The 27,758-nt window shown below is 43.8% G+C and overlaps 1 protein-coding gene across 2 annotated transcripts; it reads right to left on the bottom strand.

The window, feature by feature from the left end:
- Nucleotides 1-1,429: 1,429 nt before the first annotated feature.
- Nucleotides 1,430-27,211, bottom strand: LOC139421331 (trinucleotide repeat-containing gene 6B protein-like). 2 transcript variants are annotated; one of them, XM_071172102.1, is made up of 21 exons: nucleotides 26,551-27,211; nucleotides 24,896-24,983; nucleotides 24,604-24,625; nucleotides 22,893-23,252; nucleotides 20,065-22,746; nucleotides 19,823-19,978; nucleotides 19,553-19,737; nucleotides 19,359-19,421; nucleotides 11,338-11,496; nucleotides 10,955-11,089; nucleotides 10,570-10,719; nucleotides 10,270-10,368; nucleotides 9,881-10,079; nucleotides 9,439-9,567; nucleotides 9,156-9,323; nucleotides 8,885-9,028; nucleotides 4,761-4,856; nucleotides 4,387-4,602; nucleotides 4,123-4,193; nucleotides 3,531-3,670; nucleotides 1,430-3,301 (listed from the first exon to the last, which is right to left on the bottom strand). In XM_071172102.1, the coding sequence occupies exons 2-21, from the start codon at nucleotides 24,950-24,952 to the stop codon at nucleotides 2,746-2,748; spliced, it is 5,787 nt and encodes a 1,928-aa protein (XP_071028203.1). In that variant the 5' UTR covers nucleotides 24,953-24,983; nucleotides 26,551-27,211; the 3' UTR covers nucleotides 1,430-2,745. The 2 variants fall into 2 exon arrangements, with proteins under 2 accessions (XP_071028203.1, XP_071028204.1); XM_071172103.1 differs by having other exon boundaries at nucleotides 4,764-4,856.
- Nucleotides 27,212-27,758: the final 547 nt, after the last annotated feature.

The following is a 27,758-nucleotide window of genomic DNA, read 5'->3' as shown; positions in this document are numbered from 1 at the left end:
CAGAACAAAGCAGCAAGGATTGTTTTAAGGTGGCGATATGGTTCTTCTGTTGCAGTCATGCGCAATGTTCTTGGTTGGTCATCAATCGATAAGATAATTGAAAGGAACATGCATACTTTATTTAATAATATACATAATTTAAAACGGCCAAGTTCTATTCACAACGGTATTCAGTTGGTAAGAGACAGACATTCCGTAAATACTAGGAATAGATTGTCCACCATCTATGCGTGATCCAGACAGAAAACAGAAATAGGAAAAATAACATTTTGATTTAGAGCAATAAAGAAATGGAATAAATTAACTGAGCAAACCAGAAACCTTTCAATATATAAATTTGAACATTTTAAAACGATTTAAATATAATACATAGAAATGTTGTGGGACTATTGTAGATGAATCAATATTTTTTTAGTTTGAGTATTTATTGGGTCATTATGTTAGTATATTATGTATGTTTGTAATAGTGTATTATATGTGGAAATGTGTTCATATTTTAAATTGTATTTTAATGTTTAAGGACTCTTGGAAGATTAGTCCAAATCAAATCAAATCTCCATAGTCCTGCACCCTGGAGTTTAGATACAAGCAGCAGAAGTGAAAGAACAGCAGAGGTACCTCTAGATCCTGATGGTTTTGCACAGTGATGGGCAACTGGCAGCCCCCTCCCTTTTGTGGAACTCAGTTTGGGTCTAAACTTGATGTTGAAAGTCAGAATAGTAGAACACATACAGTGCAATTTCCAAATTTGGTAGTGCATCAAGTTTTTTTCTTGTTACGTCAGTCACTCAATTAGCCCAATTAATCAGCTACCATTTTTTAGATTGGTCAATTAGTCTAGCCAGCTATCTAAACTTGTAGTAATCATGGTCAAATTACTGACAGGGGGTTCCCCATTGATTTTGTTAATCACTCTCATATTCAAAAATACAAACATTTCTCTCCACCCTATGGCAAAATTAGTAAAATTGCAGGAACTGTGTTATAAAATTATACATCTTCTCCCCGCCCCGTAGCAATATGTTTTGTTCGTAAAGTGGGGTGGCCCAACAAAATTCCCCAATTGACTAGGGCTGGCTCTGACTGCACGTGTGGACCCGCAAGCCACGAGTTCAGATTTTTTTTGTGGCCCCCACCCCCATCAACGTTGCCCATCTCTAGTTTTTCACATATAGGATTTAAATACTCCATACTGTCATATTAATTGCACCGCAAATGATAGCTCACTGGAGAAGTGCATGCTTCTTACAGGCTGTGGCTTGTACAGTAAATAGGATTGGTTAAGATGGCATAGCAGATGGACACCGGCTTATTTGAGTGTGTGCGATGTGGAGTGGACACAGGAACCCGTGTGTGAATGGTGTTGGGACACCTGAGGACAAGAGGCCATTCTGTATAGATGGACAATTCTCAATGACCACAAGACAAGTTGAAGCCAATACTTTCATCTTTATTAGTAATCTTGTTCTCTGTTTAAATAAATTTATTTGTAAAATCTCAAAACGAAACACTGAACAGGAGTGTTAAAGCCTGTCTTAATTTAAAACGATACACAACAAAACATATAAACGCACGGTAACTCTTTTCTGTGTCTTGTAAACAACCCCCCACCACTCCACAAGTTTGATAAGATTTGGCATGTCCTTTTTCTCAATACATATGCCTTCAGCTCTTTGTATCATTAAAATTTGTATTATTGCAGTTCGGACAATAAAAAAGACAGTATGCAAAAAAAATAATCTTAAAATGAGAGAAAAAAAACAAAGCATTAGTGCCAATGTTCTTGAACACAGTCAGCAGTATACCGAATGCACTCAAAACAGATTTTTAGACCTTCTGTAAGCAGCCTCGCACACTAATCATGACAGGCAGTAACATGCACACTACATTATCCTCACATTCACACAGGGGTTTATCACTTGGTCTCCTTCTCACTCATACACACGCACACACACACACACACACACACACACACACACACACAATATCCCACTCTCTGAGAAATGCAATGTTCCCTCATACTGCCAGAGTTTCAACAATTATCATAGTAACAGTAACAAACATGATTGAGAGAAAAACAACAGTAGGAGGTCAGCATTTGAAAGGAACAATTACATTTCAGTATTCCACTGTTCAAAATAAAAACAACCATACAAAACAGAAACTAACATACACAATAAGATAGTTGTCATCAATCAGAGCGGTGTGTTTGCACATGTTTTGATTCAGTCTCCATAAGGGGCATGAATGGAAACTGCAGGTTGTCCTGCATCACATAGTTTTCCTATATGATGCGAGTAATGCTGTTACAGTGCCCATCTGTCCAAAGGCTAGTTTGTATTTGGTGTGTGCATGTCCATGTAAGTCTGTCATCAAATCACCTACTAAGCACAATGCAATCCAGCCAGTCTCTCAGACCGACAGTCTAATTTTTCAGGTTCAAGTCTAGCAGTTGAAATCTTCATCTGTGGAAAAAGGCCTTACACGTCTAACAGTCCCTGCATTTGTTTATAGAATAGCTTAAGTCTGGCCATGAGAATGTCTGTAAGCACGTCTCACATTTCTGCTTGTGTGTTTATGTGGATATATTTAGTCATTTATATGTGTGTGTTTACGCGGTTATATTTAGTCATTTATATATGCATGTGTGTGTTTACGTGGTTATATTTAGTAATTTATATATATATGTATTTGTGTTTCCCAGTGTATGTCGTGTGTCTAAATATATACTTATGTGAAGGTGTGTCAGATGGAGTCAGTGCCTCCTCCCAGCAGGTCACCAGGCAACAGGGCAGCTGGGCTGCTCATTTGGTGCCTGTCCTCCATTTGGGGTGCACCCCACAAGCTGCTGCTGGAGTAACCTGGGGTCACACCACCCCAGAGCCCAGACCTCCCTGCCTCTACCCGTCCCACCCCACCCCCTACCCCCTTCCCAGCCCCGTTGGCGCTCCACTGAGCAAAAATACCAAGCCCAGGACCTTGGGCTGAGGTGGCCTCCGGAGAGCTGCCCGTACCATCCAAACTTTGCCAGCCAGAGCTGGAAGGCCCCACACTACCCAGAACCCCTCCTCCACCGCTGTTTCCACCCAAATTGTTTCCTGCTCCAATTGCTGCTCGTTCACTCCCCGGGGAGCCCCCTCCGCTGTTGCCCACCACTGTGTGCGTTCCTGACGAGCCCTGGGCCGCCCCTGCCCCTGGGCTGGCCCCCTCCGCACCTCCAACCTGGGAATGTGCAAAATAGCGAGCCACTTCCTCCTCACTCACAAACTCTGCCAGGATTGTGGTGTTCCCCAGAACACACCTGGAGAAAACAAAGTATGTCAGTGTCCTTCAGTAAAACAGGTGAAGTAGTAGAAATTGTACTAACTGAATGCCCATCAGGCTCCAATTCAGCATTAAAGGTCAAAATTAAAAATATGCTGCATGGAGCTAACATTAGAGCGAATTTGTAAATATTTAATTACAGGCATTTAGCATTACACTAGGCAGCAGCACAGCGTTTGTTAGTATGTAGCGGGGTAGTAGCCTACATGTGCAGTGCACCCTGGGCCTTGGCTGCTTCCTGACGTGTGCTGTAACGAATCAGGGCGCTGCCCTGGGTCAGGCCGAGGTGAAAGGTCAGCAGGGGGCCGTGCTGCATACAGATAGTCCGTAGCGTGGAACCGTCAATCTGTAGGAGAACAAAAAACTTAGTGGGATACCAGTGTGTCTGTGGTGGGGAAGTGTGAGACTGTAAAAGGGTGGGCAGTGGAATTAAACATTTCCCCATTCTGTTTTTCCCTTAGCAGCCCTTTCATGCCAACTTCATTCATGCAATCCTTAATTGATTAAATGGATCAGCCAACTTCAAAATCCAATTACACTTGGGTCACGCATGACACCGGCTCATTTGCATAGGATACACTGAAGGAGAATGCTGATGAACAAGAAATTCACACCCCCTCTCTCAATGGCCATTTTATTTAATAGCTGTGATAAATTCCACTTCGATGATGGGTCAGAAAACATAAAATTCCAAATCACCCACAACATAATCCATAGGCTCCCCCCATCCTTCTGCTCATTCCCTCTCTGCTCATAGGTGCTAGTGCTAACATATTTATTAATTCTCTCCATCTGTACCTGAGGGGTGAGATTGCTGAGCAGTAGCCAGCAGCTGCCTCTGGAGGCCACACCATCATTCCACGCTGAGCCTACGGAGGAGAGAAAGAGGGCAGTCAGAAACAAAGGGTAGTCTTTCAATCTTTTTCTGTTGTAAAGCCAGTATCTAATAAATATCTTACTACAATGAGTTCTGAAAACCCAACAGCTATAAATGGTTTTGTATCAAGTTAGCCAGGAAACAGTTAAAATCACTACAAGGTTGATCCAGATATATAATATTACCTGTCCCAAATCTTGAATCTTGACTGCCCCCGCCCTCTCCCCAGCCCCTGGTCAAACGTGGGGCTCCGCTGCCCCATAGGGATGTCGAGGCCAGTTTCTGACTGGTCAGTCCAGGAGGGGGGCGTGGCAGCTGGGAACTGATGCGACTGGTCTTCCACGGCTTATTGTGTCCAATGGGCTCTGGGGGCCAGCTGGGTTTGTAGTCAGAGTACTTTGCTGAGGAAACAAGCACAACTTTCAACAGACCAAAATAAATGACCAAGGGAAACAGCTAATATCAATATAATCATCAATTAACAGAGCTTTGGTTAGCAGCTCATTCTCTCAAATATTAGACTAGACCTTAAAGCTGTTCATATATTAGAGAATGTCACTACCTGTGCTGTGTGCATTGCCAAGGGGGTTGTCTGAGGCACTGTAGGGCCAGGCACCTGGTGAAGGCAGCAAGGTGTTGAGGGAGGGGTTTGGCCCTGCAAAAGAGAGATAGGATGTGTCAAGAGCCACTTCCTCCTCACTCACAAACTCTGCCAGGATTGTAGTGTTCCCCAGAACACAAGGGAAACATAGCTCTTTTCAATCAATTTACAGAGCTTTGGTTAGCAGCTCAGTCTCAACTATTGGACTAGACCTTAAAGTTGTTCATAGAGAATGACGCTACCTGTGCTGTTGCATCCCCAGTTGTGGGGATGTGAACTCCCTCGCTGCTCATGTATGCCAGTTAGGCCCTTTTAAAGCAGATTAATGTGCTTCATTTGAAGAAGTTATTTGGCCACTTTAGTTGTGATACAAACCTTATTAAAACATTTTCACAAGTGAACATTTACAAGTGATAGGCTAACATTGTCACTAGGGTTGCACATTTTGGGGAATATATACAAATGAATACCATTTAAACGTGTGTCATGACATGGCCCTTTCTGGGTATAGATCGTGGCATCCCTCTCTTTCGCTCTTCTACATTCATGTTCTGTTATCAGGTCGTAAATTCCTGGAGGAGACTCTACTGTCCATGCAGTATATAGAGAGAGAGTTTCACAGTAGAACAAATGAATTTCTTCTACATCACAGAAAAATATCCATGTTTTGGAGAATGCGTAAACAGTCGGTGGAGAAGCCAGCTACGACCGGTCTGTTTTGTTTCATGTTTGTGACCTCATGAAAGACAATACAGCCACATTACCATAACTCTGTTTATACATTATAAACAGAGTTATTATTGTATAAAATAATTATTGTATAAAATGAATGAGTAAAGATTAAACCATTTGTGAAATGATGGAATGCTATGTTAAACCCTTAATGTGAGAGAGAATTGTATTCCCTTTAAAAAGTTTAACTAAGTCATTGGCCCGCCCCCATGAGCAGACATGATCTGGCTCATGGGACAGCCCTTTTCTACTGTTACGAATAAAACCCCCACATGAAGAAATCCTCTTCAGACCATGCCTACCTCAGTCAGCTGAGGGGGCAAAGGTTTGAGTAGAGACCACAAAAAAAATCAGTTTAAGCTAAGATTGTAATGGTTGTTGAACTTCTAACCATACCACGTGGAGCATTGGCTACGCGGCAGGAAATGGTTCAACTCTGAGACTATCGATCCTGACAGAATAAGAGCAACAGCCGAAACTTCTAATCTATAAGAACATTTCTGGATGGTATCCACAAAAGACTTCAGGGAAGCAGAGAGAGACGCTCGGATGAACTTTCCAACAGAAGGACTGACGATTCCAACAGAGATCACAACGACACACTGGGAGTAAATATATATTGATTGCAATTATTCCCAAATGAGTGTGTGTTCATGGGCAAAGGATTAGCATTTCAATTAATATAATTATCAACTGTGTAGTGACTTTGTCTTTACCGCACTTCAGTCCACACCCACTACCCTTTGTCCACCAAGCCGTCATATCGGCTAGGGACCCTCCCCTACCATCTCCTTGTAACCATTTCTAATGTTTGTTTATGCATTTCTGTGATTATTTAGTTAGTAAATAATTAAAGACAATTGGTGTATGGATGATTCATAGTAAAGGCTGTGTTCGTGCAGATAACCAACAACTTACTACGTTTGGAATGAGACTAACGTGAGGTAAGGAATATTTCATTAATTAGAAGACTGATCAGATAAAATACCTGAAGAGTTATATTAGGAAAATTATAACTTTGTAATCTGAAGATTATCCTTGGTGCCCCAACTTCCTAGTTAATTACATTTACATGATTAGTTTAATCACGTAATAATAATAATATCTAATATCTAATGATGCCAAAGACGTGACATATGTTTTTTGTATTGGATATATTTACCATATAATATGGAGACAGAAACAAACCTTACCATTAGTAGACAATTGTAAATTATTAAATCCTTTCAATAGAATTACAAATTGAAGTTGAATTCAATGAATTGACTCTTCACATGGGATGTTTTCACTGAACAAAAGGGAATATTGAATGATCCCCAATGATCCATTGAATCTGCCAAAAACATTTTCAGCATTCATCTGTAAAATTATAGTCTAGAAACTAAAGCTTTGGTTGTCTTCCTCTCAGGCTTCCATGTCTTCTTCCCAGACCTCCTCAATGTCCACCTCTTGAACAGACTGAGGCCTCATCTTCACTGTCACTTTCCAACCTTGAGGATGGCTCATTGTCAGGTTCAAAAAGCCTCAAATTTGCCCGGATGGCCACCAATTTTTCAACCATTGTATTTGTCAGCCTGTTGAGTATGTTCCCAAACAAGGACCAGTTGCGCTCTGAGGAGGCTAATATTAGTAGGATTTGGAGGATGGTGGAGGCAACAGGGGAAAAAGCCTCAGATCCACAAAGTCCCTTCCACCAGGTGGCTGATGAAATATGTTGGCACAACTGCCATATTGAATCTCCATCCCAAAGCCCTTGCTTGGAAGTGTACTTCGTCAGACTGCCAAGAACCTCTCTCTCATCCAGGCCAAGGTGGCGAGACACGGTAGTGATGACACCATAGGCCTTGTTGATGTCTGCACCAGACCGGATGCTCTTGCCAGCATACTTGGGCTCCAACATGTAAGCTGTGGCGTGTATGGGCTTCTGGCAGAAATCTTCACGCTTTTTGATGCATTTCAGAACTGCAGTTTCCTCTGCTTGGAGAAACAGTGAAATGGGCAGGGCAGTACCTATTTTTTGGTACTGCCCTGAAGAGGTGTATGCTGGGCGAAGTACATTCAGAAATCTCTTCCAATACACATTGCCTGTGTGCATCAGAGGTGAACCAGTTGCATACACAGCTCGAGCAAGACATTCATCAGCATTTCTCTGACTACATTCCTCAATTGAGTCAAAAAACCTTCTGATTCCAGGAGGACCGTGAGCTGTTGCTATCGTTAAGATGTCTGATTTGTCATTTTCACCTCAAATAGAAGTAAAGGTACTTTTGTCAGAGGTTGCTTGTTGTGAGCAGTGAGGGAACTTTATGCACTTGGCCAAATGATTCTTCATCTGTTGCATTCTTCACATATGATTTGGCATAGTACTTGTAAATGTACATAGCTTTTCCTTCTACATTAGCTGTGGCATTTTCCTGTAAAGATCAGAAAGAAAAAGAGTAAATAAAAACAAATACAATTCCATGTACAGATAAATAGTTAAGCAGTTAGATTAAACAACTCATTTGTAAGATAAATGGTTTAAAATGAAACATATATGGAAACAGGTGAATTAACACTCCCCAGTTAACTAAAACCCACATGGAAACAAAAAACTAACTAGCAGAAATTGCTTACAAGTTAGAAATAATTTAAACACTTTGCTGTAGGCTACTACTTACTAGTTAATAAAAAATCATTTATGTCATAAAATATATCCACCCCACCCAGTACAGTAATGAAAACTTACCAGAAAGCATGTAGTCCTTGGCTCGGACAGTGTAGTAGTGTGGGCTCAACAGCATCTCATTAGTGTGCAAGATCTTGAGAATCAGCTCTACATGTGATGGAAGAATGTACTGTGCATGCAGAGGGTTGCAATTCCATTGAATTGGGGATAGTTTAACCAAAATATGCCACAAGACCTAGAATTGCCTTATATGTTTCCTACAAAAAAAAGGTTCACTGTTATAAGCTAACTTTGACGAATGTAAGCAAAATTCCAGGGCTCAACTTCCCATGGAAAATGTCCGGAAATTTACAGAAGCTTTGCAACCCTAATTGTCCCCCCATCCGACTATTCTTGATTTAATATTGTCTTTACATATTCTAAATAACATATGTTGGTGAAATTTGTTTTGATTTAGAACGGACCATTTGCACCTGTACCAAAACAGGGGCAGTGGGATAAAAAAAATATATATATATATAATCTATGCACTTAAATAGCAAATGGAGGATGCTTTTCCCACCAGGCAGTTTGACTGCCCTCGTGACCGCCAGTAATACGGTCACTGCAACAGCCCAAGGTGTGCCAATAGGTTTAATCTCATTCAATATTTATACAGAAGCAGTGATTAAACAGTGAGTACCTGTATTGTCTCGCAGTAACTGGTGGTCAGAGTCACTGAGGCTGGAGGGTCCATGGGAGCCCAGCACACTGCCAGGGGTCATGTACGGGTCCGACTCCGGGTCGGCACTCTGGATGCCTTTCCAGGGCACTCCAGGCTGGAACTCTGTCACCGCAGAAAACACAGGGAAGACTACTGAGCCTGGCAATATTGACATTTTTTGCAACTGCAATGTTTCATATGTGCATTTCAAAATTGTGCATTAGGAATTGGGGTACTGAAAGCAATTTACCTGGGGGCCAGCTGGATGTCCCAGTCATGGTGCCCATCTTGCTTCCAGGGGTACGGTGCCAGTTGTCAGAAGGGCCCTGAGGGGTCATTCCCAACCCATCAACTCCGAGCAACTCATACGGTGAATATGGGGAGCCCTCTCGAACTTTCATGGGCATGGGTAAAGGACCTGCAATAGCACACAAGACAAAAACAGAAATACAAATAATTTGTCAGTTTGACATGGCTTTATATAGGTATGATTATTCATGTAATTAGCAAGACATTGGATTTTAATGACTCACCATTCTTGTGATGGGCTGTATCTGGGGGAGAGGGGGCCGGAGAGTGACCCTCCATCATCCATTTGAAGCGGGACTGCTGCCCTCCTCCATCCAGCTCCAGCCCAGACAGATTGCCTCCGGGAGCAAGACCTGATATAACAGAAAAAACATGGTCAGATGGATCATTCACTGCAGTCATGAGCAAAGATGGCTGTGTTGATAAAACTTGGGCCAGTGTAATCCCCCTGAAATCGAACATCACGGAATAGTTGCTAGGTGATTTAAATGAAAGACTTTCATCACGGCAACAATGATATACGAGATACTGTTTACACAAATTAGTTGGATATGATTTAGTAATGGTTTGCCTTTGACGTCATACTGAGTAGACTGCTCTAAACTGACAGATTGGACTGAAATGTGTTAGAGAGATAATAACGAAGACCAAACCTAAGCAACTTACCAGAGTACATCGCCTGTGTTTTGGCATGAAGATCTGACAAGGGCCCACCCATACCAGGGTGAGGCATCGAGTCTGCCATCGGCTGTTTTGGTGCCCCTCCAAGAGATGGGGACAGTTTGGAGCTCCCACTGCCTCCGCCTACCACTCCCTGTTGTTGTTGCTGTCTCTGTTGTTGCAGAATAGCCATGATCCTAGCCAGCTATGGAGACATAGGGTAAGAGAAAAGACTGAAAAATATGTACACAAACACTGCATCAAGAGACTAAAAGACAAGCTGGCTAGAAAGCTACTACATACTGAAAGTCTAGCACAACTATTGCATCTAATATTTAAATTAGTCCGAACTGCTATAGGTATAAGGCACTACACTACTATGGGACGTTCAGTACCTGCTGTGGATCAGTCTGCTGGCGTATAGGCTGGGGCAACTTCCTCTGGTTCTGCAGGAGCTGCTGCTGCTGTTGCTGCTGCAGAAGGAGCTGACAAGCCTGGGGGGAGGGGGTTGGCAGGCACAAAGTAGTTTTACTATTCTATTCCACTGAGCGAGCTAGTGTAGTAGCAGTTTTACAGTTGCAATTACTTGATATCCAATCAACACAAGATTATTTGAATTACTGAGCAATTTTGTAAATTGTGATAAACGGTTCAGACGGCCTGAACCACAACATCGAGGCGGAGACGATGTTTACCAGGTGGAATTGCTGCACATGAGGGTAAATGTTACTAAGCACGGCAAGTTGCTGTGGCGAGAGCTGAGGTGGGAACACCCCTCCTCCGACACCTACTCCTCCAACACTGCTGCCAGGAGAGGGTATCTGCTTTAGCATGGGACCCGGCACCTGTGATGTGAAAAAAAATTGTATTAGCATTGTGGACACTGGAGAAAGAAAAATGCTCTCTGGATATAGAATGTAGAGTTTTGTTAGACAACATGGCCAATATTCCAAAATGGTAATCTAAAGACAAGCTAGAAAATATATTGTTATTGACTTTTGGAGCACCTGCTCATACCCAACGTGGAACAACTTTCTAAATAAACAATAATATTCATGAGGTACAACACAGGCAACGTACCTGCGCAGACAAGAATTGATGAGGGACTTGTCCGCGTAACCCTTGGGAGGGGTTCATGGGATGCATCCCAGGCTGGCGCATTCCCCGAGACGGAGGCATCCCACCGCTGCCACCAAATAAACCATGACCACCCATCTGGAACGAAATACAGAAGAGTACAGTTAAAAATGAAAATGATAAAAAGGAACAGTGAGAGCTGATAAAATGAAAATATCTATAAAGTTAGTTGACAAAAAAAGCTAGTTGATGTTAGCTGGCTAGCTAATGATAGGGTCAACATATCTAGCCTCCTCCACCTAGGCCAATCGACAGACCATGCAAACACTGCTTAGCACAGCTTCAAGGACACCTTGAACCGCTTGACAGGAGTATGACTCACTTACCTTGTCACTGTAAGGTCCCATGTCTCCAGGCCCCATGTCTTTGGAACTGGGCATACGGTAGCCTCCGCCACCTCTTCCTCCTCTCCGCATTTCACAGCTGTAGTCGTTCATCCCTCTCTTATCTCCTTCCAACTTTTTATCAAGACTCAAGTCCTCACCCTATTAAAAGAGTAGTAAGCGTCAGTTTTTACTCAAAGTAAGAGTGATCAAAGACTTAGTAGTCACGATCTGGTTAACCATTACTACAAACACTTATGTTTTAGCGTTATTTAAAACCTCTTCAGAACATCATCTTGAGAATCTATGCTACCTAGCTAGTTCCAGTTGGCTAACGTTAGCTACTAGCCAAGCTAGCATGTAATTACATTCCAAATCATGGTGAGATACTATGTGCATCCACTAATAAGAAACCAAATAAATTCATGCCAAAAACTGAAACGCCTCTACTCCTGTGTGTTTGGTGGAGTATGGGAACCGTGCGCACATCTACTGTACACGGTGCTCATTTCACCCCGGAGGACTTCAATGGCTGAGTATAACCAGTGGAAGGCAGGATTCATAATGAAACCAGGTGTTGTGCCGAGCGTTGTTTGTGAAGCCTGCAAGCTCTATTTCAGGGTTCCCCAACTGGTGGCCTTATTTGGGGCAAGTTCTGTGTGCAAAAAATAAAAAAATGTCTATGATTCATTGTTGGACATAAGACTGTAAAAACACCAATAAATAAGTTAAGTGATTTTAAAAATTTGGAAATCTGTTCCAAGTATTCCTGAGCATAATAAAAATACGTGATTGTATAAAAATGTAAGCAAGGTTTGAAATTGTTTTAGTCAAACATATCGGTTTGGGCTTATCGTGGATCATTTGCAGACTACAAATTATTTGTAATTATCAGCCAGCATTATACCACCCTGCATACCTGCTGGCTTGCTTCTGAAGCTAAGCAGGGTTGGTCTTGGTCAGTCCCTGGATGGGAGACCAGATACTGCTGGAGGTGGTGATGGAGGGCCAGTAGGACCAGTTCCTCTGGTTTAAAAAATATCCCAATGCCCCAGGGCAGTGATTGGGCAGTGACACTACCCTGTGTATGGTGCAGTCTTTCAGATGGGACGTTAAACAGGTGTCCTGCCTGAGGTCATTTACGATCCCATGGCACTTATCATAGGGGTGTTAACCCCAGTGTCATGGCTAAATTACCAATCTGGCCCTCAAACCATCACGGTCACCTAACAATCCCCAGTTCACAATTGGCTCATTCCTCCCCACTGTAACTATTCCCCAGGTCGTTGCTGTAAATTGACTGAACACATTCTCAATTTACCTGGTAAAATAAAATGTAAAAAAAAAATGTTCCGGCCCCCCAGACCGTCCTGCGGCTAAATCCAGTTGACCACCGCTGCTCGATTTCCTACTGGTACATCAAGTGTCAGCAGTGATGAGATAAACCATGTCAATGTGGATTTACCGCACTATAAATCCCTATTGGATTAGCATGCAGACTCTCCCTCTCCTTGGCTCTTTGGTAGCTAACTCAGCCGTAAATTGTTAAGTCTCCGCTCCCTTTACTTTATATCTCCTGGCTTTTTTTTTGTGTGGGTTCCTCCCTGTGCTAGACTAGTTGTTCTCTGGCTTACTACTTAGCCATGTCGACAGTGGTGATTGGCTAGCTAGCAGGCTAACATAATTTTATCTGGCTTGCTAAGGTAACTGGTTAGATGGCATTATGTATTTCCAAAATTATGGTTTACTTTAATGTAGCTGTAAGCTAGGTGTTGACAGCAACTGGCTGACTCGAGCAGTGTTTACCAATGGCCCCTCTAAACTGTGCGCATGCCACACAGCTCCCTGGGACTGCCACACAGGAATATCAACCCACAGAGAGATGCACAAGATTGAGCTTCATTGCTCTAGAAAGTTCAGTGGTCACCATCTGGTCAATCATGATCGACCAGTTGATCGTAAAGGGATTCCTAGTCGATCGCCAAATAAAAACCTAACGATAAAGCAATGTGTTCCTATTTTTACCACTGTTGGCAGTAGGCACACGCAATTCAGCTGCCCTGTGCACCGGGTAGGTGAACTGTTGCCATTTTGAACCATTTCATGTGTCTTCAGGCACAATCTCTGCCTTCCCGGTGGGCCCAGAGAGCAAAGTGCATACGTCTACCACTGGCCAATCGGATGGCTCAGATGACCATGTTTGCAGTAACGTAGTCGGCATAAAAGGAAGCTACAGCAAAGTTGATACGAGTTTTCAAAACCATGACCAGAGACCCCTAACGAATACAGCAAAGAGTTTATGAGTGGGTTCAAGTTTAACTCAGCGCTGTCAACACTTAGAAGACATGAAATGAGAGTTCATCCAATTTCCACTCAGTGCTACAACATGAACTGCAGCAGTAATGAATGAGTAGGGAAGTAGCTATAGAGAGCTGCGTTTTTATTAGCGGCTTGGGTCGTTTTAAAAGATTAATATTTCCCTTTCTCTGTTCATAGGAGTAACATGTATTTGTGCAATAATGCAGTGGAATTTGAGTTTTGCAATCAGCTGGAAGACCGTGTCCCTTTTTGGTCAGTGGAGGAAAGGGAGACCGAAGGGATGTTAAGAGGCAGTCTCTGTATGCTGCTCCTCCCTCCGCTGAGACTGAACATCAGATGCCGGCCCCATAAGAACAGTAAACTAAAAAGCTAATTATTTAAATGTGTGCTCACGCAGCCATGTCTCACAAGTAATACAACAATGGATCTATTACCAGTGTGATCGTATAGCCTACCTCAAACTTTGAAATAAATAAATAAATAAATATATATATTTTTTTTACGGCCCGAACAAAAATGCATTGGCAGGGCAACTCAAGCAAAGCTAATATGTGGTGATAACGTATTGGGCCTATAGATAACTTCACAAACCTGATCACTACAGTACTGTTTTCAACTGGTTAATGTTGCATAGGTTGTTTTAAGTAGGTAAAAAAAAAAAAAAATCAGCGGTAGATCTCAGCTTATACTTTGACTCAGAAAAGGTTGGTGAACACTGTTCTAGAGTTTCTTATTAACACCATCAACGTATTCCTTTACTGTGGCAATTATGATCAAATCAATATTAGCCATTTTCAATGTAACATACCAAAACAAAAACTATGCAAGAAATGTTAATGTAGGCAGAATGCATTGGAGTAGAATTCTATTGCATTGACACTCACTACTCAGCCCGTACGCTACACAGCCCGGGACGGCATAAACATATCAGAGCTGCAGTAGCTCTATATGCAAATGGTCCATTGCCATATATGGATCTGTGCCATTTACTTTGAACTGGACTGTGTTTACAGCATGAGCGGTCATGAGCAGATAGGGTTGGTTTGAGATCAAAGCGAGAGCTGCATGTTTTTTATTACACCTTTATTTTACAAGGTAGGCTAGTTGAGAACAAGTTCTCATTTACAACTGCGACCTGGCCAAGAAAGCAAAGCGACAACAGAGTTACACATGGAATAAACAAGCATCCAGTCAATAATACAATCGGGTTCAAGTCTATATAAAGTGTGTGCAAATGAGGTAAGGGAGGTAGGCAATAAACTGGCCATAGTGGCAAAATAATTACAATTTAGCAATTAAACATGAGTGATAGATGTGGAAGTAGAAATACTGGGGTGCAAAGGAGCAAATAAATAAATAATAACAGTATGGGGATGAGGTAGTTGGATGGGACATTTACAGATGGGCTATGTACAGGTGCAATTATCTGTGAGCTGCTCTGACAGCTGGTGCTTAAATTTAGTGAGGGAAATCTGCGTCTCCAGCTTCAGTGATTTTTGCAATTCATTCCAGTCATTGGCAGCAGAGAACTGTAAGGAAAGGCGGCCAAATGAGGAATTGGCTTTGGGGGTGACCAGTGAAATATACCTGCTGGAGCGCTTGGGTGCTGCTATGGTGACCAGTGAGCGGAGATAAGGCGGGGCTTTACCTAGCATAGACTTATAGATGACCTGGAGCCAGTGGGTTTGGCGATGAATATGAAGCGAGGGCATGTCACCAAGAGCATACAGGTCGCAGTGGTGGGTAGTAAATGGGGCTCTGGTGACAAAGCGGATGGCACTGTGATAGACTGCATCCAGTTTGCTGAGTAGAGTGTTGGTGACTATTTTGTAAAGGACATCGCCGAAGTCGAGGATCGGTAGGATAGTCAGTTTTACGAGGGTATGTTTGACAGCATTAGTGAAGTAGGCTTTGTTGCGAAATAGGAAGCAGATTCTAGATTTAACTTGGATTGGAGATGCTTAATGTGACCTCTTTGAACCACCCTTCCTGGATCCGGGATAATTGTCATCAGCAACGCTGAATAGCATAGCGCAACAGTCAAATAATATTACTAGAAAATATTAATATTCATGAAAAAACAAGTGCAATATAGGAAAACACAGCTTAGCCTTTTGTTAATCACCCTGTCGTCTCAGATTTTGAAATTATGCTTTACAGCAAAAGCAATCCAAGCGTTTGTGTAAGTTTATCGATAGCCTAGCATAGCATTGTGTACACTTAGCATCAGGAAGCTTGGTCACGAAAATCAGAAAAGCAATCAAATTAACCGTTTACCTTTGATGATCTTCGGATGTTATCACTCACGAGACTCCCAGTTACACAGCAAATGTTCCTTTTGTTCCATAAAGATTATTTTTATACCCAAAATACCAACGTTTGTTTGTCTCGTTATGTTCAGAAATCCACAGGAAAGAGCGGTCACGACAACGCAGACGGAAATTCCAAAGTCTTCATGTCCACATAAACATGTCAAACGTTTTTTTATAATCATTCCTCAGGTAGTTTTTAAAATATATATTCGATAACATATCAACCGAGTGTGTAGCTTTTTCCATAACAGCGGGAGGAACAATGGCCGTCTTACTCAATTGCACACCAACTCACTCTGAGAGCCCCCACCTGTCCACTTACGCAATGTGATCCTTCACGCTCAGTTTTCAAAATAAAAGCCTGAAACTGTGTCTAAAGACTTGACACCTTAGGGACATAAAAAAGGAATCTGGTTAATATCCCTTTAAATGCGAAATAGGGATGCATAAGAACAGAGAGATTTCAAAAACAGGGGCACTTCCTGATTGGATTTTCCTCAGGTGTTAAACAGAACTGATATTGCAGGCTAACTCAGACACAATTTTGACCGTTTTGGAAACTTTAGAGTGTGTTTTCTATCCTAATCTGTAAATTATATGCATATTCTAGCATCTGGTCCTGAGAAATAGGCCGTTTACTTTGGGAACGTTATTTTTCCAAACGTAAAAATAGTGCCCCCTAGCTTCAAGAGGTTAATGTGAGTTTAGCCTAACCAGACACCTAGGTATTTGTAGTTGTCCACATATTCTAAGTCAGAACCGTCCAGAGTAGTGGCGCTGGACAGGCGGGCAGCAATCGGTTAAAGAGCATGCATTTAGTTTAACTTGCATTTAAGAGCAGTTAGAGGCCACGGAAGGAGAACTGTACGGCATTGAAGCTTGTCTGGAGGTTAGTTAACACAGTGTCCAAAGAAGGGCCAGAAGTATACAGAATGGTGTCGTCTGCATAGAGGTGGATCAGAGAATCACCAGCAGCAAGAGCGACATCATTGATGTATACAGAGAAAAGAGTAGGCCCGAAAATTTAACCCTGTGGCACCCCCATAGAGACTGCCAGAGGTCCGGACAACAGGGCCTCCGATTTGACACACTGAACTCTGAGAAGTAGTTGGTGAACCAGGTGAGGCAGTCATTTGAGAAGCCAAGTCTGTCGAGTCTGCCGATAAGAATGTGGTGATTGACAAAGTCCAAAGCCACCATAATTTGCAAATACATTCATTCAAAATCCTACAATGTGATTTTCTGGATTTTTTTTCTAATTGTCTGTCATAGTTGAAGTGTACCTATGATGAAAATTACAGGCCTCATCTTTTTAAGTGGGAGAACTTGCACAATTGGTGGCTGACTAAATACTTTTTTGCCCCACTGTATGTAGCAGGCTAGTAATAGGGATTGCAACAATTTCAGGGGATAATTTTAGAGGGTCCAGATTGTCTAGCCTGGCTGATTTGTAGGGGGTCCAGATTTTGCAACTCTTTCAGAACATCAGCATCTGGATTTGGGTGATGGAGAAATGGGGGAGGCTTGGGTAAGTTGCTGTGGGTGGTGCAGGGGTGTTGACCAGGGTAGGGGTGGCCAGGTGGAAAGCATGGCCAGCCGTAGAAAAATGCTTATTGAAATTCTCAATTATTGTGGATTTACCGGTGGTGATAGTGTTTCCTAGCCTCAATGCAGTGGGCCACTGGGAGGAGGTGCTCTTATTCTCCATGGACTTTACAGGTGTTCCAGAATTTTTTGGAGTATGTGCTGCAGGACGCAGATTTCTGTTTGAAAAAGCTAGCCTTTGCTTTCCTAACTGCCTGTGTATATTGGTTCCTAACTTCCCTGAAAAGTTGCATATCGCGGGGGCTATTTGATGCTAATGCCGTACGCCACAGGATGTTTTCGTGCTGGTCAAGGTCAGTCAGGTCTGGAGTGAACCACAGGCTCTCTCTGTTCCTGGTTCTACATTTTTTGAATGGGGCATGCTTATTTTAGATTGTGAGGAAAGCACTTTTAAAGAATAACCAGGCATCTTCTACTGATGGAATGAGGTCAATATCCTTCCAGGATACCCCGGCCAGGACGATTAGAAAGTCCTGCTAACTGAAGTGTTTTCGGGAGCGTTTGACAGTGATGAGGGGTGGTCGTTTGAACGCAGACCCATTACAGACACAAGCAACGAGGCAGTGATCGCTGAGATTCTGGTTGAAGACAGCAGAGGTGTATTTAGAGGGCAGGTTGGTAAGGAATTTATCTATGAGGGTGCCTGTGTTTACAGATTTGGGGTTGTACCTGGTAGGTTCATTGATAATTTGTGTGAGATTGAGGGCATCAAGCTTAGGTTGTAGGATGGCCGGGGTGTTAAGCATGTCCCAGTTTAGGTCACCTAACGACACAAGCTCTGAAGATAGCTGGTGGGCAATCAATTCACATATGTTGTCCAGGGCACAGCTGGGGTCAGTAGGTGGTCTATAGCAAGCAGCAACAGTGAGAGACTTGTTTCTGGACAGGTGAATTTTTAAAAAGTAGAAGCTCAAATTGTTTGGGCTCAGACCTGGATAGTAAGACAGAACTCTGCAGGCTAACTCAGCCCCCTTTGGCAGTTCTATCTTATCAGAAAATGTTATAGTTAGGGATGGAAATTTCAGGGTTTTTTGTGGCCTTCCTAAGCCAGGATTCAACTAGGACATCCGGGTTGCAGAGTGTGCTAAAGCAGTGATTAAAAAACTTAGGGAGGCAGCTTCTAATGTTAACATGCATGAAACCAAGGCTTTTACGGTTGCAGAAGTCAACAAATGAGGGCCTGAGGAATGGGAGTGGAGCAAGGCACTGCAGGGCCTGGATGAACCTCTACATCACCAGAGGAGAAGTAGAATAAGGGTACTCATGTAGTCACGTGCACATTTTTGTTCATATATATTTTTTATCCTTTATTTAATTAGGCAAGTCAGTTCAGAACAAATACTTATTTACAATGATGGCCTACCCCGGCCAAACACCCCTATGGGACTCCCAATCATGGCCGAATTTGATACAGCCTAGATTCAAACCAGGGACTGTAATGAAGCCTTGTGCACTGAGATGAAGTGCCTTAGACCGCTGCGCCACTCGGAAGCGCCTTTGCTAGTTAGTAAGTTATTAGCTCAGTTATAGATAATTTGTAGTCAGTAATAGGTGAGTGATTTTCCTACAAAAGCACAAAACATGTACATTTCTAGACACCTTTAAAAGACGAGTCAGGTAAAGAGCTTATTTGTCTTAAAGAGGCAGTGCAACTTTGTATTGGGACTTTTGATGAGTATTCTAATGCAAATCCATATTTTACATTTGTTTACGTTTATGCTACCTACCCTTCAACAGAAAATGCATCGTCACCATCCTTTCTTCCGAGACATTATTAATAGGGCTTACCATGAGTCCCATATTTTGGAATTGTCGTGTCATTGGGTTCATCCAGTTCTCTCCACCTCCACCCTTTAGGGAACAAACAGAAACATGCAATGTAGCTAAACATAATCCCTCAATCAGAAAGATGTCCTTTCATAGTTCCACAGCTTAGGATATAAAAACAAAATTGAGCAAGCAGACCCTAATCACAAAAATACCTTGATGTTGCCTCGCTTTCCCCCGGGGCCTTGCCCCCAGCCACCAGAGTTGTAGTTGCTGCTGGTCTGTGAGCCTGTGCTGTTCCAAACTCCACCAACGTCCTCATCCTCATCCCAACTGGAGTGTCGAGAGGCTGGAACTGGGCCCTCTCCTTTGCCCCAGCTCTCTTGCACCGACTTTGAACCTATGGGACATGCAAAAATTGGTCATGCAATGTCCTGAGGAGTAACACATTTGCTTTACAATGAAAGCTCCTTGAAGTGTCTTACCAGATTTAGATGAGGGGTTTCCCCAACCAGCAGTTTTGCTTGAGTTATCTGGGTCTCCCCAGCCAGATGGTGCATCAGAAGTCTGCCCCCAGGAAGCAGTGCCATTATCCACAGATTGTCCAACGAGGTTGCCACCCCCTCCCCACATACCTGGGCCTGGTAATACAGAGAATATCAGATTAAAGAATCTGCCACAAATGCCAGTTGTTGGCCTTCGAAGGAATAAATCGGTCATAGCTTACCCATTCCAGGTGCATTGCCAGGGTTTGAGTCCCGGTTAGCTGAGATCGCAGGCTGTCTCCTTGGTGGTGGCTGTTGTACGGATGTAGGTGGACCCTGTTGAGTTTGGCCTTGATGTGGTGGTGGCTGACCAGAGGGGGCACTGTTTTTATCCCACAGGTTAACATTCTTGCTGTTGTAGCAGGTGGGATCGCCCCAGGCTGAAGTGCCATCATCAATCTCCATCTTGCGGCTGATGGACTGTGGGGAGGGCTCCTCCCAACCGCTGGGCTCAGGGGCCTCAGCAGGCCCAACAGGGATCTGAGGGATGGGGCCAGCAGTCCAGCCCGAGTTTTGGTTCTGATTCTGGGTGGGAGGACCTCCTGACCTGCCCAAGCCTCCTGGTGGCTGTTGGGTCTGTGATTGGTGTTGCTGTTGATTTGGGGCTTTCAGTGTTGCCGCTTGGGTGTTTGGTATCTGTGGTGAATGCGGCTTCATGCACCAGTCCTGGTGCGGTTTACCGCCCATGTCACCTCCACTTCCCCAACTCCTCTGTGGGCCTCCCTCATCTATGTTACCCCAAGATCCTTTGTCCGTGTTGCCTTCACCTCTGCCCCTCCCTTCCCCCCAGCCTCCACTGACTGTCTTGGGTTCACGCTGCGCCCAGTTGCCTCCCCCTCTTTGTCCCCATCCACCTCCCTCCCTACCCATCTCTTTCCAACCCCCTGCAGTCCCCTTCTCCTCCTGACCACCTCCCCAGCCACTCTCTCTTCCTCCACCCTGTTCTCCGAAATCTCTCCAGTTACTTCCTCCGCCCCCTCTGCGGTCTCTCCCCTCCTGCTCCTCACTGCCCCAGCCTTTGCCATGGCTCTCTGAAGTACTGACGTCACCCCAGGCTCCACTCGTCTTTCCCTGGCTGCCATCAATATCTTTCACTGGCATCCTGGAGGGAGCAGAATTCCGCATGTTGGATGGTGGAGCACAATTTGACTCATCATCCCAGCCGCCCTTTGAAGGTACAGGGCCAGGACCAGTGATCATAGTAGGCATATGGGCCCCAGCAGATGGATCAGTAGTCATTGTGCTGTTGCTTGCGGGGTAAGTAGATGCCCGACCAGTAGAACTAACAGCTCGAGATGGAAATGCAGGACAACTGCTTCCCTCATTTTTACTTGCTGCTCCTGTATCCAGGTCCCAGGCCACATTCTGCTGTACCTGGATCTGCCCCCATCCAGTGTTGGACAGCACCCTGGGATCCAGGTCCGACCGGCTGAGCATGCTCTGTAAGGCCACTTCAGGGTTGGGGGGTGGGTTGCTGGAGCGGTGGCGGGAATGCTCATGGTTCCGATTGTGACTCCCAGCTCTGGACCCTCCTCCACTGGAGGATGAGGGGTCTCCACTTCCTCTGCCACCTTGACCTTCCCATTCCCCAACAGCATCAACCCCTTTCTGATTGTCCCAAGCTGTTGTCATAGTAGCAAATGTTGGTGAGGCAGAATCCTGGGATATGCCGCCGCCACCACCACCACCACCACCACCGCTACCTCCACTGCTGCTGCTGCTCTCGCCTCCACCGCTACTTCCTATTGCCGGGTTGCTGGAACCCCTGACATCTGTCGACCCCTGTGTACCGCCCCAACCCTCCTCTGTAGCCCCATCCCATGCTCCCTGAGATACCTCTGGGGTATTTGAGCCAACATCATTTCCCCTGACCCACTCCTCATCTCCTGCCAACCCAGCTTTCTCCTCCTCCTGAGCTGCATCTCCCCCTACTCTGTCCCACCCATCAGTCTTAGAGGCACCTGTGTTGAGGTTAGAGGGGGGAGGCAAAGCTCTCCATGAAGAGGAAGAGGTTGTGGAGGAGGATGACGAGGCAGAGAGATGCTCGCTCCCTCCAACAACCCCACTGTCCACAAGGTCTCTGCCTCCTTGATTTGGTCCTTCTCCAAGCTCAGGCCCCAAGCCCCCCCAGTCCCCATGGAGATGTTCTCCATCCCTGGCAGGCATTTCATGGAGTTGGTGCTGATAGCTAGCTTGATTCACAGAGGAGAGTGGATGAGTATGGGTGGTACTGGCAGAGAAGGATGTTGTGATGGATGAGGGCACAGCTTCGGTGGTAGCTGCACCAACCCCTGTCGTTCCATCCTGCACAAGGGCAGGCCAGGCTGAAGGGTTGGCATTAGGGTTGAAGTTGGCACCAGGAATCCGACTGTTCACACAAAGAGGGCTCTCCTGAGTCCCAGGAAGAAAGGAGACTTTGGAATTGTTGAGCACTGGCCCCTCTGCTGTTGCTGCTGCAGCCACTCCAATTCCAGGCTGACTGGAAGTGCCCCACACGACACCAGACAGGACACATTCAGTGAGTGACGAGGAGGAAGAGTGGGGTGGGGAGGGACTGTCTGAACTCCCAGCTCTTGCGCCTCCTGTCCTCAGATGCTGTTGGGTGCATTTGTCAGTCCGTGAGGCACTGCTGTTGTTGGGGCCATCCAGCTCTGCTCCCTCGGTACCCACTCTATCCCCACCCACAATGCTGGGCCACTCTTCAAGGTCACTCCCATCCACTATCACCTTCTCCCAGCCCTGAGAAGGGGGCTGGCTGCCAGAGCCCACCCCCCATGTGGAATTTGCATAAGTTGAAGAAGCAGCAACTGAAGATGAGGGTGAGGAGTGAGGGGGTGAAGGAGAAGGTGAACCCAGATTGGGATCTGTAGATAATGAGCAAACATACTTTGGTAACTTGAGGACCATGTTAAGAAGGTTAAAACAGCACGTTAATTACACTTGGACAAATATTAATTTAGCTGCTGACTACAGATCCAAACCACATCCTTTCATTTCAATGTTGACCCACCTGTGGATCCAGATGTGGTTGCATTGGGGGCATCTCCCTGTGAAAGAGGGGGTGCGTCTCCCCTACCGCTCACTCCCCCCAGCAGCATGCAGGACAGTGGTGGCTGGCCCCTCTTCAGAAGCACTTTGTGGTCCTGCTGGCAGCGGAATCGTGGGGGCACCTCTCTGGGCATATAGCGCTGAGTTCCGGTGGGGGGCTGTCCGTTGGCCACAGCCGCCCGGTTTGCATTGTTCCCACCCGGAGGAACAGCGAACCCAGCTGCAGGGCAGGGGGACGATGGTGGAGTGGGGCCAGGGCTGGGAGACACAGAGCCAGGAGTGGCTAGTGACTGCGTGGAGCTGGCCTTGGTTGATTCTGGCACTTAAGGAAAATGAAACAAATGAACCAAGTCAATAAAGTCAAAGCTGGAATGCATCCTAATCATAATGTTATGTAACATAATATAAACTTGGCCTTTTCCTCTCTCATCGTTATCTTGTTTGATGAAAGGAAGGAGTGTTACAGATGTACAGTAGCAGTCAAAAGTATGGACACTCCTACTCATTCCAGGGTTTTTCTTTATTTTTACTATTATCTACATTGTAGAATAACAGTGAAGGCATCAAAACGATGGAATCATGTAGAAACAAAAAAATTAATTATATATTTTTATATGGGAGATTCTACGTTTTTTCCCCCCCTTACCTTAATTTAACTAGGCAAGTCAGTTAAGAATAAATTCTTATTTTCAATGACAGCCTAGGAACAGTGGGTTAACTGCCTTGTTCAGGGGCAGAACAGATTTTTACCTTGTCAGCCCAGGGATTCAATCTTGCAACCTTCCGGTTACTAGTCCAACGCTCTAACCACTAGGCTACCTGACGCCGAAGTTAAATAATAATGAATATATAATTAAAATAAAATGTAAAAAATAAACACTACTAAAGGACACCAATAAGAAGAAGAGACTTGCTTGGGCCAAGAAACACGAGCAAGACACATTAGACCGGTGGAAATCTGTCCTTTGGACTGGAGTCCAAATTTGCGATTTTTGGTTCCAACTGCCGTGGCTTTGTGAGACGCAGAGTAGGTGAACGGATTATCTTCACATGCGTGGTTCCCACCGTGCATCATGGTGGTGATGTGATGGTGCTTTGCTGGTGATGTTGATTTATTTCTAATTCAAGGCACACTTAACCAGCATGGCTACCACAGCAATACGCAATGACATCTGGTTTGTGGGACTCTTTTTTTTAAAAACAGGACAATGACCCAAAACACACCTCCAGGCTGTGTAAGGGCTATTTGACCAAGACGGAGAGTGATGAAGTGCTGCATCAGATGACCTGGCCTCCACAATCACCTGACCTCAACCCAATTGGGATGGTTTGGGATGAGTTGGACCTCAGAGTGAAGGAAAAGCAGCCAACAAGTGCTTAGCATGTGGGAAATCCTTCAAGACTGTTGGAAAAGCATTTCAGGTGAAGCTAGTTGAGAGAATGTCAAGTGTGCAAAGCTGTCAGGGGCAAAGGGTGGCTACTTTGAAGAACCCAAAACATAAATGATATGATTTGTTTAACACTTTGATTACTAAATGATTCCATGAGTTATTTCAGAGTTGATGTCTCACTATTATTCTACAATTTAGAAAAATACAAAAATCTTGAATGAGTAGGTGTCCAAACTTTTGACTGGTACTGTATATACAAAACAAAAAAAACAAAAAAATTACCTTTGACTTTTTGTTCAGTCACCTGAAAGTAGAGAAGACCGTCAGTGCCATGAAACAGCCAACACATTATTGTAACGAATGTCAAGTGCTAATACCGCAAGCAACTATGGTGCGCAGGCCAAGTAAATCATTATTGCTGTCACGACTAAAACACAGCCAGAACAGTGTGGCTCTGACTTTCAATGGGCCATGAAACTGGATCAAACACCAGCCAATTCTGTTTTGAGGAACATACCTGAGCACTCTGAATTATGTAGGCCTAATTTCCTGATGAAAAGTGGATATTATATACCTTCTGGGAAGCTTCCCTTTTCTTTTTATCCTCTTTCTTCTTTTTCTTGTCTTCCATGAACTGCTGTTCCCTTTCCTGATTCTCCTATCTGGACACATTTAAATGGATGTGGGCATTGATATTGGGCGACAGGCATCAACATCAAGTTACATACATTTGCTGCGACTTGCCTAAAAACGTTTTATCAACAGTTTATTAAAATGAACTCTTACACAATTAGTTAATATTGTCAGAATTATAGTATTAAGCAGACACAACCTTGGCAACAATCTGTGGTAGCAACCCTGAATTATTCATTTTCAAGCAAACAATTACAACTCCAAACATGTAACACATGTACATCAACAGAGAGGAAATGTAAGACTGGGCAGTACCTGACTGGTAGATAAAAGAACCCGTTAGCTGGTAGAAATATTTAATTGTCACGTAGGTCAAGGCCTAGCGAGCTAATAGAGATGGCGAGAGAGTGAGTGTGTGCAGGATAGAGCGAGCTAGTTGGCTAGATGGGTCAGGTATCACGGGGTGGCATTTCGTTTTAGTCCCCCTGTTTGACTCAGCTTTACAAAAGCGTTCCACTGAAAACGCTAGTAAGCTGAACATGTGGGGTCTTTTGAGTGTATGTATGGGAAACGTAAACAAAGCAAGTTTGCGCTATGGGAGGCATTTTGGCAATTTGGACAAGAGCTTGTCCAAATTGCGAAGTAGTAGTCTAGTCTGTAAATACAATTTAAGGACAGCAGTTAAATTAAGCCGCTCAAAATTGTCAGATTAAGAACTAGCTAGCAAGCAATATAATGTTCGTTTTTACTATAACTATTTATTGACTAGTTAAACTGTTATATGTGGATCTATACGCGGCATTTAATGAAAAACAATTCCCATAATAGCTAACGTTACATTATGCTAGCTAGTGCCACTTAATACAAATCAGCTAGCAGAAGCTTGCCTGGTGGTATCGCTCTGACGTTTGCCAAGGCCTATTCCAGCCTCGAGCTCGAGTACAGAGTAGCCCCAAACTGGACACCCGGTGGCGTTGGACTTGGAAAAAAAACGGACGAAACAGACTCCGCGAGAATAAAGTCACGTAACGTGTGTTAACATATCTAGCTAAATTGTCAAAATAGTATTGACATTAACTAGCTGCAAGATAGCGCTTTCGTGCGAGCTACTTTGACGTCGTTAACTGCCGCTCAAAATGTAAAGCCTAGTAGGGAACACGACGTACAGCTGCCGGCTTGCTAACCAGCTCCCAAAGCTAAGCTCCATACATAGTTTAAAAAATAAAATCCATACATATCGGTCACACATATATACTGTTGATTAGTTGAGTACTCCGTGGTAATCGAAAATAGTTCATAGCAATGTTAATTGAATTGATTGTGTTTCTCAAATTATTCATGCATATATACACACACACTAGACAACAATACTGCTTCATAGCATTACTTGTCTGTGCAATCAACTGTCGCTTTTGGACTGAAGTGACAAGGCCAAAGAAGCTACGATAAAACTTCAGTGACGTTCTCTGTAGCTAACTTGGCTGACTGACGTTAGCTGTCGCTTATAACTTAACATGGATAGAAAAAAAAAAATGGTACACACAATTTACAACATTGTAATGAACAACTTAACGATACATCGTTTTAGTTACTCACCTCAGGAATCAAACATAAAGTACTTTGTGAAATTCTTGCAGACCTATTTAGCTAAAGCTAGTTTAGCAATCTAACGGTAGTTCAAGGCTAAACCAAATAAGAAATAACATCACCAAAAGGCTAAATGTTAACAATCGAGAAATTCAGTTAACGTATATCCTTTCGTACGAATGTAGTTTTCGCTGTAAACTACACATGCATAACTTCTTGGTGGTTGCAAAGCGCTGTGAGGTCGGTTAGTTTACTATCGGCCATTTTGCTTCTCTGTGCAGCTTGTGTTGTTGACCAGAGGGAGGGGGGCTGAATGGATATCTGCACTCTGCAGCAAGGGGGCGTATTCTCGCCCAAGCGTGACGTTATTTACATCCAATTAGCCAGAGTGTTATCAGAGATGACACTTCTCGAGTTTGGTAGAAAAAGTTGTTGCAACAGTACAGGACCATAACTAGACAGTGGAAACTGAACAACCTCTACCATAAACTCAGTGAATTTACACATTGCAAAACAAAAACTCATCAATAACCTAGTCCGTTCTCATTTTTTGGTTTACTGTCAGCACCTGAATGAGATAATAATAAGTATAATCAATGCATTCCCCCTCTTCTCTTCATCATACCTTTTCCAGAACACAATGTATTATCTATATCATAAGACTGACCTCAAAATCCCAGCCTCATTTGACTGCTTATTTATACCCTGTTGTTATGTAACATTTCCAGCATGTTGTTGTTTTTCTCTTTTGTTGCCTAGTGGCGTCCGCATGCACGGAACAGTTCGTGAATATATTATGATGACATTTTGTGACGTTTTTGTTTGTTTTGGACTTCGGCAGGTTTTTTTTCAGCAGTTCGGGCACACCATTTTTCTCAAGAGGCAAGCGGAAGTCGGTCGATGAAGTCTACGCCCCCTCGTCGGCGATTGGTCAACAGTAGGGATACTTCAATGAAGTGCTGTCTCAAAGAGAAACTAGACAAGTCACTTGAGAAATACTGCACCAAATATCATAGTAAAATGCAAAATCGCGCGACTAAAATCTCTTTTGCAAAAACGTCAACATTAATGAAATTTTTTTTGAGTTATGCGGTGTTCAAAACAACTGGTAACTCGGAAATCTCCTACTTCCGACTTCAGTCCGTTGGAAACAACTGGGAACTCGGAAAAACGAGCTGCTACGGGAAAATCGATTTGAACGGTCATCCAACTCGGAA

This window comes from Oncorhynchus clarkii, chromosome 12 (genome assembly GCF_045791955.1).
Source record: "Oncorhynchus clarkii lewisi isolate Uvic-CL-2024 chromosome 12, UVic_Ocla_1.0, whole genome shotgun sequence".
NCBI lineage: Eukaryota > Metazoa > Chordata > Actinopteri > Salmoniformes > Salmonidae > Oncorhynchus > Oncorhynchus clarkii.
The sequence above is the reverse complement of the archived record's forward strand: the minus strand, read 5'-3'. Positions and strand labels throughout refer to the sequence as shown.

What these genes read in the sequence shown, in the direction of transcription:
- LOC139421331 (XM_071172102.1), bottom strand. Translation starts at nt 24,952, where the DNA reads ATGGAAGACAAGAAAAAGAAGAAAGAGGATAAAAAGAAAAGGGAAGCT. An exon ending in AAAGGGAAGCTTCCCAGAAG is followed by an intron (nt 24,626 to 24,895) that starts GTATATAATATC and finishes CTCTACTTTCAG; the next exon opens with GTGACTGAACAAAAAGTCAA. An exon ending in TGGCAATGCACCTGGAATGG is followed by an intron (nt 19,979 to 20,064) that starts GTAAGCTATGAC and finishes CTGTATTACCAG; the next exon opens with GCCCAGGTATGTGGGGAGGG.